Source organism: Ranitomeya imitator, chromosome 6 (genome assembly GCF_032444005.1).
Source record: "Ranitomeya imitator isolate aRanImi1 chromosome 6, aRanImi1.pri, whole genome shotgun sequence".
Lineage (NCBI taxonomy): Eukaryota > Metazoa > Chordata > Amphibia > Anura > Dendrobatidae > Ranitomeya > Ranitomeya imitator.
The window spans coordinates 305,908,150-305,924,736 of record NC_091287.1 but is presented as its reverse complement, the minus strand read 5'-3'; the positions used below and the strand labels follow the sequence as shown (position 1 = coordinate 305,924,736).

The following is a 16,587-nucleotide window of genomic DNA, read 5'->3' as shown; positions in this document are numbered from 1 at the left end:
CCAGACCTCATGTGGCTGGAGTGTGTCAGCAGTTCCTGCTAGATAAAGGCATTAAAGCTATAGACTGGCCCACCCATTCCCCAGACCTGAATCCGATTGAACACATCTGGGACATCATGGCTCGCACCATCCACCAACGTCAAGTTGCATCACAGACTGTCCAGGAGTTGGCGGATGCTTTCAGTCCAGGTCTGGGAGGAGACCCCTCAGGAGACCATCCACCACCTCATCAGGAGCATGCTCAGGCATTGTAGGGAGGTCATACAGGCACATGGAGGCAACACACACATAACTGAACATCATTTCCTTGTCTTGAGGGATTTCCACTGTAGTTGGATCAGCTTGTAATTTGATTTTCCACTTTGATTTTGAGTATCATTCCAAATCCAGACCTCCATGGGATATTCATTTTGATTTACATTGATCATTTTGTTAATGACCAAATACTTATTTTCCACCATAATTTGCAAAATAAATCTTGCCAAATCAGACAAGGTGATTTTCTGGATTTGTTTTCTTAATTTGACTCTCATAGTTGTGGACTACCTATGATGTCAATTACAGGCCTCAATCATCTTTTTAAGTGGGAGAACTTGCACAATTGATGGCTGACTAAATACATTTTTCTCCACTGTAGCTACTACTTATAAGAGTACAGCAGATATACAAAGTTAACACACACTTGTTAAAATAAGAAAATTAAATTATTGTGCCACCCTCTTTTAATTGAAGATGTGCTTGTGTTCATAATTATCCAATCACATTTAAAAGTTAATTAATATTCACTTCACAGCTGCCCTCCTTAAAAGGTGAAGCTGATTAACACTATATAAAGTTTAGATGCTCTAGTAGGAGTCTTCTAACATTTCCTTAGCTGCATATTACAGCAAAGACCATGGCCAGTAAACATTGTATAAAACAGCCAAGCAATCTTACTGTTGAAAGTTATCAGTCAGGAGATGGGTAAAAAAGTTTTGCAAAGGCACTATATATACCACGGAATACTGTCAGGACAGTCATGAACAAGGGGCTTAAATTTGGCAAAGTAACATCACCTAGAACTGGATGTCCCTAATAAATTGATAAGACAAGAAGAATATTGTTCTGGAAGGCTGCCAAGATAAGTACAGCAACATTAGCCCATTTACCACCTCAAGGTGATTTGCACGTTAATGACCAGGCCAATTTTTTCAATTCTGACCACTTTCACTTTATGAGGCAATTACTCTGGAACCCTTCAACGAATCCCACTGATTCTCAGAATATTTTTTCGTGACATATTGTACTTCATGATAGTGGTAAACATACTTCGATATAACATTCGCTTATTTGGGGGAAAAAATGGAAATTTGGTGAAAATGTGGAAAATTTTGCAATTTTCAAACTTTTATGGCCTTAAATCAGAGAAATGTGTCACACAAAATAGTTAATAAATAACATTTCCCATATGTCTACTTTACATCAGCACAATTTTTTTAAATCCTTTTTTTTGTTAGGAAGTTATAAGTGTTAAAATTTGACCAAAGATTTCTCTTTTTCTCTTTTAGGGACGACCTCACATTTGAAGTGATTTTGAGAGGCCAATAAAACAAAGTACCCAAAAATGACCCAATTTAAAAACTACACCCCTCAAGGTGCTCAAAACCAAATTAAAGAAGTATATTAACCCATCAAGTGCTTCACAGGAATTTTTGGAATGTGAAAACAAAAAGAACATTTAACTTTTTTCACAAACAATTTTCTTCAAATCCAATGTCTTTTATTTGAAAATGGGTAAAAGAAAAAATGAACCTCAAAAGTTGTTGCAATTTCTCCTGAGCATGCAGATACCCCATATGAGGAAGAAAACCACTGTTTGGGCACATGGCAGAGCTCAGAAGGGAAGGAGCCATTTGACTTTTGAATGCAAAATTTTCTTGAATATTTGTCAGACGCCATGTTGCGTTTGGAGAGCCTCTGATGTGCCTAAACAGAGAAAATCCCCCACAAGTGAAACCATTTTGGAAACTAGACCTCTCAGGAAACTGATCAAGATGTGTGGTGAGCACATTGAACTCTCATTTGCTTCACAGAAGTTTACAACTTTGAGCCATGAAAAAAAAAAAAAAATCACATTTTCCCCCACGAATGTTTTTTAGCCCCAACCTTTGCATTTTCATAATGGCAACAGGAAAAACTGTTTGTTGTGCAATTTTTCCTGAGTTTGCCAGTTTGTGTGCACAGCAGAGCTCGTAAAGGAAGGAGCGTCATTTGACTTTTAGAATGTAAAATTTCCTGGAATCATTAGCGGGCGTTATGTCCTATTTGGAGAGCCCATGATGTGTCTAAACAGTGGAAACCCCCCACAAGTGGCCCCAATTTTTAAACTAGACCCCTCAAGAAATGTATATACATGTGTGGTGAGCACCTTGAACCCCCAAGGTGCTTTACAGAAGTTTATAATGTTGAGACGAGAAAATAAAAAATTATATTTTGCCCACAAATGTATCCTAACTTCAAATTTTGCATTTTCTAAATGGTACATGGATAAATTGCACCATGCAATTCGTTGTTCAATTTCTCCTCAGTACGATACCCCATATGTGGGGGAATACCCACTTTGAGGCATAGTACAAAGCTCAGAAGGGAAGAGGCGCCATATTGCAATTCAGATTTTCCTGGAAAGGTTTGAGGGTACCATGTCACATTGGCAGAGCGCCTGAGATGCCAGAACAAAAGAAACCCCCTATATGTGAACTAATTTTACAAAGTACACTCCCCAACGAATTCATCTAGGGGTGCAGTGATCATATTGAGACCACATGTACCTCACAGAATTTTATACCATTGAGCGATGAAGAAAATATAAATTACATTTTTACCACTAAAATATTGTTTTAGATACCGAGTTTTTAATTTTTCTAAGGGCTAGCAAGAATTTTTTTTTAAAACAAACTGAGGTCCATTTTTTCCTGAGTGCGCCAATTTTCTACATGTAAATCAGGAAATATTTTTCAGGCACAGTGCAAAGCTCAGAAGGCAAGGAGCGCCATACTATAGTGCATATTTTACTGCTATGGTTTACGTGTGCCATGACCCACTGGGAAAGCCCATGAGGTGCCAGAACAGCAGAACCCCCTAATTGACCCCATTTTACAAACTACACCTCACTGAATTCATTTAGGGGTGCAGTGATAATATTGACACCATGGGTGTCACAGAATTTTATACCATTGGGTAGTGAAGAAAAAAGAACTACATTTTTACCACCAAAATTTTGTTTTAGTCCCAGATTTTACATCTTGTCACAAGTGGGTAAAAATTGCACCATGATTTGTCCCACAATTTCTGCTGAATGTGGCAATACCACAAGTGACTGTACAGTACTACTTAGCCATACGATGAGACTTGGGAGGAACGGTGAGCTATTTGTCTCCTGGAGCACTGATTTTCCTAGAACAGTTTGCTGACTCCATATACCGAGCCCTAATTGCTAGAAAAGAAAAATCCCCCCTCAAGTGACTATTTTGGAAATTATTCCCCTTTGAGAATTTATCTACAGATGTAGTAATGATTTTGACTGCATGGGTATTTTCGAGAAACAAGCAACAATGAATGTTGGCGAGTGAAAATTGCAAACTGCCGTTGTAGTGACCAGTATGTTGTAATGACAAGTATGTTATGACCACCCCTTGCTTTTGGCAACATGCACCTGTAAGTTAGGTGGGCTCTCATCGCTTCAGAAATGCCAAACATGTGGACGTTATACAGTTAGGGCCAGAAATATTTGGACAGTGACACAATTTTCGCGAGTTGGGCTCTGCATGCCACCACATTGGATTTGAAATGAAACCTCTACAACAGAATTCAAGTGCAGATTGTAACGTTTAATTTGAAGGGTTGAACAAAAATATCTGATAGAAAATGTAGGAATTGTACACATTTCTTTACAAATACTCCACATTTTAGGAGGTCAAAAGTAATTGGACAAATAAACATAACCCAAACAAAATATTTTTATTTTCAATATTTTGTTGCAAATCCTTTGGAGGCAATCACTGCCTTAAGTCTGGAACCCATGGACATCACCAAACGCTGGGTTTCCTCCTTCTTAATGCTTTGCCAGGCCTTTACAGCCGCAGCCTTCAGGTCTTGCTTGTTTGTGGTTCTTTCCGTCTTAAGTCTGGATTTGAGCAAGTGAAATGCATGCTCAATTGGGTTTAGATCTGGAGATTGACTTGGCCATTGCAGAATGTTCCACTTTTTGGCACTCATGAACTCCTGGGTAGCTTTGGCTGTATGCTTGGGGTCATTGTCCATCTGTACTATGAAGCGCCGTCCAATCAACTTTGCAGCATTTGGCTGAATCTGGGCTGAAAGTATATCCCGGTACACTTCAGAATTCATCCGGCTACTCTTGTCTGCTCTTATGTCATCAATAAACACAAGTGACCCAGTGCCATTGAAAGCCATGCATGCCCATGCCATCACGTTGCCTCCACCATGTTTTACAGAGGATGTGGTGTGCCTTGGATCATGTGCCGTTCCCTTTCTCCTCCAAACTTGTTTCTTCCCATCATTCTGGTACAGGTTGATCTTTGTCTCATCTGTCCATAGAATACTTTTCCAGAACTGAGCTGGCTTCTTGAGGTGTTTTTCTGCAAATTTAACTCTGGCCTGTCTATTTTTGGTATTGATGAATGGTTTGCATCTAGATGTGAACCCTTTGTATTTACTGTCATGGAGTCTTCTCTTTACTGTTGACTTAGAGACAGATACACCTACTTCACTGAGAGTGTTCTGGACTTCAGTTGATGTTGTGAACGGGTTCTTCTTCACCAAATTAAGTATGCCGCGATCATCCACCACTCTTGTCATCCGTGGACGCCCAGGCCTTTTTGAGTTCCCAAGCTCACCAATCAATTCCTTTTTTCTCAGAATGTACCCAACTGTTGATTTTGCTACTCCAAGCATGTCTGCTATCTCTCTGATGGATTTTTTCTTTTTTTTCAGCCTCAGGATGTTCTGCTGCACCTCAATTGAGAGTTCCTTTGACCGCATGTTGTCTGCTCACAGCAACAGCTTCCAAATGCAAAAACCACACACCTGTAATCCACCCCTGACCTTTTAACTACTTCATTGATTACAGGTTAACGAGGGAGACGCCTTCAGAGTTAATTGCAGCCCTTAGAGTCCATTGTCCAATTACTTTTGGTCCCTTGAAAAAGAGGACGCTATGCATTACAGAGCTATGATTCCTAAACCCTTTCTCCGATTTGGATGTGGAAACTATCATATTGCAGCTGGGAGTGTGCACTTTCAGCCCATATTATATATATATAATTGTATTTCTGAACATGTTTTTGTAAACAGCTAAAATAACAAAACTTGTGTCACTGTCCAAATATTTCTGGCCCTAACTGTATATGGCTTAAGCTAGGTTCACATTGCGTTAGCGTATGCGCTAAACGGATTGCACTAACGGAATGCGCTAACGCAATGTACAAAAAGGGATTGCGTTTAGCGATCCTGCTAGCGCAGATGCCTGATCTACGCTAGCAAGAATGGACCCAAAAATGCTGCAAGCAGCGTTCGAGGTCCATCAGAAAATAACGGGACATCGCTAACGCATGCCAAAAATGGCATACGTTAGAGATGCGTTAGATACATTGCGGTCAATGGGTGCGCTAACGGATCCGTTACATTGCATTAGTGGCGTTATGTAACGGATTCCGTTAGCGGACTGCCACTAACGCAATGTGAACCTAGCCTTAGGTACACTGTGGGGCATTTGGATTTGGGAGCACAGAATTTGCTTAATTTCTTTTGCACTGCGAGGAGCCATTTCACTTCTCCAGAGCCTTTGTACTACCAGTAATGTGGAAGCCCCCTATATTTCCATTAACAGATGACAGACCTCAGTAGGGGCACTTTTTTGTGAATTGAGTTGAAGCTTTTATTGGGAACATTTTACGTAAAGTTTTGGATCACTTTTATCCGGTGCTCTTACTTTGGGGTTTCCATCTAAATCTCTGAGTGAAGTGATTCAAATGAAACCCTCAAGGGATCCATTCACTATGAGGCAGCAGAGTTACTCTGGACACCGTCTGGCCTCTGTTCAGCGGTATCCTTTTCAGAAGTACACAAAACTGTGGCCGACGGCACTTTAATGCAATCCTAAAAAGACGGACACCGCCGGTTCACAGGTCAGACGGTGTCGACAGTGCCTCCATCCGCCTCATTATAGGGAATCTTCCACCAAAGGTTCTGTCTGAATCATGTATTTCATAGATTTACACGGAAACCCAGGTGTAAGCGCTCAGTGCAGAGCACAAGATAAATGTGTACCAAGCCTTACGGCGATCTTTGGGAGGCAGAATGGAAAAAAATCAACAACAGGTAAGAATTTGTTTTATTTATTTTTTACGCCGTTCCTCGTGCAGTATACAGTGACCTGCATAATCCTCAAATGGAAGAAGTTTTGGGATCACCAGAAGTCTTCCTATACCTGGCCATCCAGCCAAACTGAGCAATCGTGGGATAAGAACCTTGGTGAGAGAGGTAAAGAAGAACCCTAAGATCACTGTGGCTGAGCTCCAGAGATACAGTAGGGAGATGGAAGAAAGGTCCACAAAGTCAACTATCACTGCAGCCCTCCAACAGTCAGGCCTTTATGGCAGAGTTGCCCGACAGAAGCCTCTCCTCAGTGCAAGACATATGAAAGCTCGCATAGAGTTTGCTAAAAAACAGATGAAGGAATCCCAGACTGACAAATAAGATTTTCTGGACTGAAGAGACGAAGAAAGAACTTTTTGGTGATAATTCGAAGCGGTGTGTGTGTAGAAAACCAGGCACTGGTCATCACCTGCCCAATACAATCCCAACAGTGAAACATGGTGGTGGCAGCATCATACTATGGGGGTGTTTTTCAGCGGCAGGGACAGGACGACTGGTTGTCACTGAAGGAAACATAAATGTGGCCAAGTACAGAGATATCCTGGATGAAAACCTCTTCAGGAGTGCTCTGGACCTCAGACTTGACCGAAGGTTCACCTTCCAACAAGACAATGACCCCAAGCACACAGCTAAAATAACGAAGGAGTGGCTTCAGAACAACTCTGACCATTCTTAACTGGTCCAGCCAGAGCCCTGACCTAAATCCAATTGAGCATCTCTGGAGAGACCTGAAAATGGCTATCCACCAATGTTCACCATCCAACCTGATGGAACTGGAGAGGATCTGCAAGGAAGAATGGCAGAGGATCCTCAAATCCAGGTGTGAAAAACTTGTTGCATCATTCCAAAGATGACTCATGGCTGTACTAGCTCAAAAGGGTGCTTCTACTCAATACTAAGCAAAGGGTCTAAATACTTATGACTATGTGAAATTTCAGTTTTTCTTTTTTAATAAATTTGCAAAAATTACTACATTTTATTTTCAGTCAAGATGGAGTGCAGAATGTACATTAATGAGAAAAAAATGAACTTTTTTGAATTTACCAAATGGCTGCAATGAAACAAAGAGTGAAAAATTTAAAGGGGCCTGAATACTTTCCATACCCACTGTACATCATATCATTGTCTTCTCTATCACCTACCTCCATTCATTGGATATCAGCATCCTATAGCCCCCTCCCCACATGAAAGGAGCAGATTTTCCTTTAACCATAAGTAAACCCAGATCTCCACATCAGTTTGACTTTGGGCAGTCTTATGTGTATATTATGACTGATTCCTATGCACACAGTATGTTTTTATAGTTAGCGCAGCTTTCCAGTCCTTGCTCTGTAGATCTCCTAATTTAACAAGTTTGAACATTCTCACAGAAAAGAAAATTAAAACTACAATAGAAACTGAAGCAAAAGTTTTCTTTTATTTGGAATTACACACAATTTGTGCTTGGACAGCTTTGAAAAATGTTGTATTATATTTGCCACATAGTAAATAATCCACAGAAAATATAAAAATATATATATTTTGTTAAATGTAAATCTCCTATCTTGTAATAATTACCATCTTTATTATGGAGGACAGCTATCATGTGTTCCAACAGCCATTTGCAACCAATAGTCCTCATTGTTAAATATGACAAAACTGTACAAGTTTTCACCACCTTTAAAGAAACCATGTTCGCTTTCTCTCCAGGATACAGGACTGTCCGCGAAACCATGGACCACAAGGGATACCCACTGACTCAACTTTGGTTCACTGAAATATTCACTGCAATAAGAACAGACAAAGGAGGTGAGAATACAGTGTGGCCTTCAACAAATGTAACGCCATCTCTAGTAGACAGAAGTATGTATGGGTTAGCCTCTTTCCAGGTACCAAAAACAAGGATCATTCCATGCCTATGTGTATGTCAACGATAATTCATGTTTAGCATCTGAATATTTCACTGAGGTTTCTGCCATCATCTGGGTTGGGATATCAAATGGAGCACTGGATTTCTAAAGGTGGACGCAGTTGCTTCTGCATTAAGATAGTTGCCATAGAAACTAGTGAGGTCTTAATAACATTGCAGGATTTCTTAAGGCAGCGATAGTCAGAACGCATGCTTGCAACACTAGATCAGCATCTTCCAGAATTTCCCTGTATAGAGGCTTGATAATGCCAACCTAATGCAGTTGCCACTTACGATGCCTATATACACATCAAATTTAGCTCAGGTCTGGTGCTTCATATTTTTCACTGCCATGACCCTGGTTTTCTGAGATATCCATAATAAATTATACTGCTCTGTGAACAATTTAGACTGTTGGAAATAATAAAGAAGTGATTGTATTTTCTCCTAAGGTTGGCCTTTCATCAAGAACGGTAACAACTTAAAGGAGTTGGTCAGCATAAGGTAACTGTTCAAGTACAGGAGCTCGGTGCACTTTTGGTATGGCCAAACATATTAAGTACACCTTTCCTGCTTGTTTTCCATCTGGTGCCGACCTTCTCTGGCTCTATAAAGCTGTCAATCTCCAACCCCACCCCTCTTCTTTGATTGTCACCAATACAATTGATGTCAAAAGACAAAAAACACAAGCCCTCATATGTACACGCACAGAAAAATAAATGTTAAGAGATACTGCATTATTAGAAAGATGCAAAACAAAAACATACAGTGTCTTCCAAAAGTATAATTTTCCTTCAACTTCACATTTTTGTGGAAATTCAAAAACTGAAAAGTGGGGTGTGCAATATTATTCGGCCCCTTTACTTTCAGTGCAGCAAACTCACTCCAGAAGTTCATTGTGGATCTCTGAATGATCCAATGTTGTCCTAAATGCCTAATGATGATAAATATAATCCACCTGTGTGTAATCAAGTCTCTGTATAAATGCACCTGCTCTGTGATAGTCTCAGGGTTCTGTTCAAGCACAGCGAGCATCATGAAGACCAAGGAACGCAACAGGCAAGTCCGTGATACTGTTGTGGAGAAGTTCCAAGTTTTTGAAATCTCTTTGTATCCAAATACGGCTTTAAACATCCCAAGGAGCACTGTGCAAGTGATCATATTGAAATGGAAGGAGTATCATACCACTGAAATCTACCAAGACCCGGCCGTCCATCTAAACTTTCATCTCAAACAAAGATGACTAATCAGAGATGCAGCCAAGAGGCCCATTATCACTCTGGATGAACTGCAGAGATCTACAGCTGAGGTGAGACAGTCTGTCCATAGGACAACAATCAGTCGTACACTGCACAAATCTGGCATTTATGCAAAAGTGGAAAGAAGAAAGAAATTTCTGGTTCACGAATAAACGTATCCAGGTATTAGGCTGCCGTCACAATAGCAGTATTTGGTCAGTATTTTACATCAGTATTTGTAAGCCAAAACCAGGAGTGGGTGATAAATGCAGAAGTGGTGCATATGTTTCTACTATACTTTTCCTCTAATTGTTCCACTCCTGGTTTTGGCTTACAAATACTGATGTAAAATACTGACCAAATACTGCTAGTGTGACGGCAGCCTTAGAATGGCCAAGTCAAAATCCAGACCTCAATCCAATCGAGAATCTGTGGAAAGAGCTGAAAACTGCTGTTCACAAACGATCTCCATCAAACTTCACTGAGCTCGAGCTGTTTGCCAAGGAAGAATGGGCAAGAATTTCAGTCTCTCGATGTGCAAAACTGATAGAGACATACCCCAAGCGACTTGCAGCTGTATTTGCAGCAAAAGGTGGCGCAACAAAGTATTAAGTTAAAGGGGCCGAATAATATTGCACGCCCCAATTTTCAGTTTTTGAATTTCCACAAAAATTTAAAATAACCAATACATTTCATTCAACTTCACAATTGTGTTCCATTTGTTGTTGATTCTTCCCAAAAATTTACATTTGGTATCTTTATGTTTGAAGCCTGAATGTGGGAAAAGGTTGAAAAGTTCCAGGGGCCGAAAACTTTTGAAAGACACTGTATATGTCCCTTTTAGCCCAAGATAGGCGGATCCTCGAAAGGGTGGTCCCAAGTCCAAAGTATTTTTTATCCTAAAGCCCCAACTAATGCCATATGTTGTGAATTCTGTGGCAGAGCTCCCTCCTGTGGTCACAAGTGGTACTTCGGCTGATTCTCTCTGTGAGCTTCTGTTGGTGGAGGGAAGTGGTACTGCGGCTTCTGAGTTTCCTCCCTCAGGTGATCTGGTGAGGTCGTTAGGTGCTTCTCTACTTAACTCCACCTAATGCTTTGATCCTGGCTTCCTGTCAATGTTCCAGTGTTGGACTTGCTTTTCCCTGGATCATTCCTGTGGCCTGCTGCTCTGCATAGCTAAGTTCTTCTTTGCTATTTGTTTGCTATTTTTTCTGTCCAGCTTGTCTAATTTGTTGCTGGAAGCTCTGGGACGCAAAGGGTGTACCTCCGTGCCGTTAGTTCGGTACGGAGGGTCTTTTTGCCCCCTTTGCGTGGTTTTCTTTAGGGTTTTGTGTAGACCGCAAAGTTACCTTTTCTATCCTCGATCTGTTAAGAAAGTCGGGCCTCACTTTGCTGAACCTATTTCATCTCTACGTTTGTCTTTTCATCTTAACTCACAGTCATTATATGTGGGGGGCTGCCTTTTCCTTTGGGGTATTTCTCTGAGGCAAGGTAGGCTTATTTTCTATCTTCAGGCTAGTTAGTTTCTCAGGCTGTGCCGAGTTGCATAGGCAGAGTTAGGCGCAATCCACGGCTGCCTCTAGTGTTGTTTGGAGAGGATTAGGGATTGCGGTCTGCAGAGTTCCCACGTCTCAGAGCTCGTTCTATGATTTTGGGTTATTGTCAGATCACTGTATGTGCTCTGACCGCTATGTCCATTGTAGTACTGAATTGCCTTTCTTAACAGTACAGGAAGCCCAAAGTACTAATGATTCTCAATAGAGGGAAAAAAAGTTCTGAGACCATTTTTTTTTCTTTGCACTGTGTTTTGCCTTTTTTTTCCCCTAGACATTTGGGTGGTTCAGTACACAGGTGTAGCGATGGACATTAGAAGTCTGTCTTCATTTGTGGATCAGCTCTCGGCAAGAGTACAAAAGATTCAAGACACTATTGATCAGAAAGCTATGTTGGAACCAAGAATTCCTATTCCTGATTTGTTTTTTGGAGATAGAACTAAGTTTCTGAGTTTCAAAAATAATTGTAAATTATTTCTGGCCTTGAAACCTCGCTCCTCTGGTGATCCAGTTCAACAGGTTTTGATTGTTATTTCTTTTTTGCGCGGCGACCCTCATTTTCTCTTGCACCAGGAGATCCTGCATTGAGTAATATCGATGCGTTTTTCCTGGCGCTCGGATTGCTGTACGATGAACCTAATTCAGTGGATCAGGCAGAGAAATATTTGCTGGCTCTTTGTCAGGGTCAGGATGACATAGAGGTATATTGTCAGAAATTTAGAAAGTGGTCCGTGCTCACTCAATGGAATGAATCTGCGCTGGCAGCTATGTTCAGAAAGGGTCTCTCTGAAGCCCTTAAGGATGTCATGGTGGGATTTCCTATGCCTGCTGGTTTGAATAAGTCTATGTCTTTGGCCATTCAGATCGGTCGACGCTTGCGTGAGCGTAAATCTGTGCACCATTTGGCGGTATTACCTGAGCTTAAACCTGAGCCTATGCAGTGCGATAGGACTTTGACCAGAGTTAAACGGCAAGAACACAGACGTCTGAATGGGCTGTGTTTCTACTGTGGTGATTCCACTCATGCTATCTCTGATTGTCCTAAGCGCACTAAGCGGTTCGCTAGGTCTGCCACCATTGGTACGGTACAGTCAAAATTTCTTCTGTCCATTACCTTGATCTGCTCTTTGTCATCGTATTCTGTCATGGCATTTGTGGATTCAGGCGCTGCCCTGAATTTGATGGACTTGGAGTATGCTAAGCGTTGTGGGTTTCTCTTAGAGCCCTTGCAGTGTCCTATTCCATTGAGAGGAATTGATGCCACGCCTTTGGCCAAGAATAAGCCTCAATACTGGACCCAGCTGACCATGTGCATGGCTCCTGCACATCAGGAGGTTATTCGCTTTCTGGTGTTGCATAATCTGCATGATGTGGTCGTGTTGGGGTTGCCATGGCTACAAGCCCATAATCCAGTATTAGATTGGAAATCCATGTCGGTGTCCAGCTGGGGTTGTCAGGGGGTACATGGTGATGTTCCATTTCTGTCAATTTCATCTTCCACCCCTTCTGAGGTTCCAGAGTTCTTGTCTGATTACCGGGATGTATTTGATGAGCCCAAGTCCGATGCCCTACCTCCGCATAGGGATTGTGATTGTGCTATCAATTTGATTCCTGGTAGTAAATTCCCAAAAGGTCGACTGTTTAATTTATCCGTGCCTGAGCACGCCGCTATGCGCAGTTATGTGAAGGAATCCCTGGAGAAGGGGCATATTCGCCCGTCATCGTCACCATTAGGAGCAGGGTTCTTTTTTGTAGCCAAGAAGGATGGTTCGCTGAGACCTTGTATAGATTACCGCCTTCTAAATAAGATCACGGTTAAATTTCAGTACCCCTTGCCATTGTTATCTGATTTGTTTGCTCGGATTAAGGGGGCTAGTTGGTTCACCAAGATAGATCTTCGTGGTGCGTATAATCTGGTGCGAATCAGGCGAGGAGATGAATGGAAAACTGCATTTAATACGCCCGAGGGTCATTTTGAGTATCTAGTGATGCCATTCAGACTTGCCAATGCTCCATCAGTGTTTCAGTCCTTTATGCATGACATCTTCCGAGAGTACCTGGATAAATTCCGGATTGTGTACTTGGATGACATTTTGATCTTCTCGGATGATTGGGAGTCTCATGTGAAGCAGGTCAGAACAGTTTTTCAGGTCCTGCGTGCTAATTCTTTGTTTGTGAAGGGATCAAAGTGTCTCTTTGGTGTGCAGAAGGTTTCATTTTTGGGGTTCATCTTTTCCCCTTCTACTATCGAGATGGATCCTGTTAAGGTCCAAGCCATCCATGATTGGACTCAGCCGACATCTCTGAAAAGTCTGCAAAAGTTCCTGGGCTTTGCTAATTTTTATCGTCGCTTCATCTGCAATTTTTCTAGTATTGCCAAACCATTGACCGATTTCAAGGTTTTGGCGAGCCTTTTGTGGTAGGATGGGCATTGACTTGTCTTTTTCCTCGGCTTTCCATCCTCAGACTAATGGCCAGACCGAATGAACCAATCAGACCTTGGAAACATATCTGAGATGCTTTGTTTCTGCCGATCAGGATGACTGGGTGTCCTTTTTGCCTTTGGCTGAGTTCGCCCTTAATAACCGGGCCAGCTCGGCTACCTTGGTTTCGCCATTTTTCTGCAATTCTGGGTTCCATCCTCGTTTCTCTTCAGGACAGGTTGAGTCTTCGGACTGTCCTGGTGTGGATACTGTGGTGGACAGGTTGCAGCAGATTTGGACTCATGTAGTGGACAATTTGACCTTGTCCCAGGAGAAGGTTCAACGTTTCGCTAATCGCAGACGCCGTGTGGGTCCCCGACTTCGTGTTGGGGATCTGATTTGGTTATCTTCTCGTCATATTCCTATGAAGGTTTCCTCTCCTAAGTTTAAACCTCGTTTCATTGGTCCGTATAGGATTTCTGAGGTTCTTAATCCTGTGTCTTTTCGTCTGACCCTTCCAGATTCTTTTTCCATACATAACGTATTCCATAGGTCATTGTTGCGGAGATATGTGGCACCTATGGTTCCATCTGTTGATCCTCCTGCCCCGGTTTTGGTGGAGGGGGAATTGGAGTATATTGTGGAGAAGATTTTGGATTCTCGTGCTTCTAGACGGAAACTCCAGTATCTGGTTAAATGGAAGGGTTATGCTCAGGAAGATAATTCCTGGGTTTTTGCCTCTGATGTCCATGCTCCCGATCTTGTTCGTGCCTTTCATGTGGCTCATCCTGGTCGGCCTGGGGGCTCTGGTGAGGGTTCGGTGACCCCTCCTCAAGGGGGGGGGTACTGTTGTGAATTCTGTGGCAGAGCTCCCTCCTGTGGTCACAAGTGGTACTTCGGCTGATTCTCTCTGTGAGCTTCTGTTGGTGGAGGGAAGTGGTACTGCGGCTTCTGAGTTTCCTCCCTCAGGTGATCTGGTGAGGTCGTTAGGTGCTTCTCTACTTAACTCCACCTAATGCTTTGATCCTGGCTTCCTGTCAATGTTCCAGTGTTGGACTTGCTTTTCCCTGGATCATTCCTGTGGCCTGCTGCTCTGCATAGCTAAGTTCTTCTTTGCTATTTGTTTGCTATTTTTTCTGTCCAGCTTGTCTAATTTGTTGCTGGAAGCTCTGGGACGCAAAGGGTGTACCTCCGTGCCGTTAGTTCGGTACGGAGGGTCTTTTTGCCCCCTTTGCGTGGTTTTCTTTAGGGTTTTGTGTAGACCGCAAAGTTACCTTTTCTATCCTCGATCTGTTAAGAAAGTCGGGCCTCACTTTGCTGAATTTATTTCATCTCTACGTTTGCCTTTTCATCTTAACTCACAGTCATTATATGTGGGGGGCTGCCTTTTCCTTTGGGGTATTTCTCTGAGGCAAGGTAGGCTTATTTTCTATCTTCAGGCTAGTTAGTTTCTCAGGCTGTGCCGAGTTGCATAGGCAGAGTTAGGCGCAATCCACGGCTGCCTCTAGTGTTGTTTGGAGAGGATTAGGGATTGCGGTCTGCAGAGTTCCCACGTCTCAGAGCTCGTTCTATGATTTTGGGTTATTGTCAGATCACTGTATGTGCTCTGACCGCTATGTCCATTGTAGGACTGAATTGCCTTTCTTAACAGCCATAATCTAAACTATTTTTAATATAGTTGAATTAAAGTTTTCCTAACTACGCTATCTAACTGATTTCTACTTTTCACTTCCTTTTTGATTATTCTTCATTTGAGAATCCTAGTGCATCCTGGGACTCTTAAATAAAGCATCATCATCATGGGGCAGAAGCCCCTGCCCCATCCCTGAAGCAAAGAGTCATCATTGGCACTCATTTCAAGGGTGGGCTAGTCCTTGCATGAGGTGGACAATGACAGCACACTTTGTTGCCAGTTCAGATCAGGAGTAACAAGCCGGCAACAGAGCGTGTTGACAGATACCCAGCATGCAGAGACTAGCGTAGTCTCCGGAAGTGAAGATACCAGTCTCATTGGGTATTCTGACAACACTCGGATGCTGGCTCATTACTGCTGATCTGAGCCAGCAACAGAGAGTGCTCTGTCATTGTGCACAATGCACATCGTGCTGGGACTAGCCCAGCTCCTGAAACTAGCGTCACTGATGCTACATTTCAGGGAGGGTACAGAGATTAGGGCAGTAACTGCAGCCTTTGCTTCTTGATAATGCTTCATATGAGACTCTCAGTGCATGCCGTGATACTTAAATCCCTCTTTTGCTCGGTAAACTACAGATACTGTCAGATTGGCGCTGTTATACTGATTAAAATGATACCTTGGTTGATGAAATCCATCTTGTGGTTGTTGTTTAATCTGTATTTGAAATTTTCAGTTAATGAGATTCTCATGCACCGGGGCCGCCTGTGGGCTGGTCTTTATGTGGTGCTCTGCTTACATATGCATCTGTATGGGTGTAAGGATTCCAGACTTCCCTTGTCCCTGTTTGCCCTGATCCAAGATGGAGTCTTGGATCTCACCCTGTCATGGAACTTCCTGTCTGTCCTGATTATTTAAGTCCGAGTCATGTGGTGTTCTGTGCCTGAGTATTTTGTGCTGCTGGCTCCTGATCTTCTGCCTGTGGTCTGGGGAACTCCCTGCTTCAGCTGCTCACTACTCGGTGGTCTGCCTCACCCCTTTCAGCTGCATCTCACCTCTGGAACTGCTGTGTCGGGCACCACACCTGTGGAAGGATTTCCCTTGTTTGCTAAACTTTTCCCAGTGTTGTGCCTCTTTGCACAACCACACCAGGTGAGCAAGATTCTAGTGCTGCTTTTCTCACCAAGAGAGTTTTACTTATCTACTACGCAAGATAGCGCTCTCCCTCTTTTTCCCTTCATCCTCTTTCACCAGGACTTCATGCTCAATGCACCACCTGCATATTATTGAACTTCCACAAACAAGTGCTGTGCGCACGTGGGATCAAGTTTTGCTGGACTTCCTTGTTAAGTACTGTGTGCATTTCCACTAATAACCTACTGGACTTCCTCGTCAAGTTTCTTGTTTGCCCCCTCGT

General features: G+C 42.5%; 1 protein-coding gene across 1 annotated transcript in view; it reads right to left on the bottom strand.

Annotated features, from left to right (window-relative positions):
- Window positions 1-7,830: 7,830 nt before the first annotated feature.
- The window catches only part of RPP40 (ribonuclease P/MRP subunit p40), a 77,665-nt gene continuing 68,908 nt past the window's right edge, over window positions 7,831-16,587 (bottom strand). Inside the window, exon 8 of the mRNA XM_069730714.1 lies at window positions 7,831-8,199. Within this exon, the coding sequence (XP_069586815.1) occupies window positions 8,001-8,199 (199 nt within the window). The 3' untranslated portion in view covers window positions 7,831-8,000. The remainder of the gene's footprint in view (window positions 8,200-16,587) is intronic.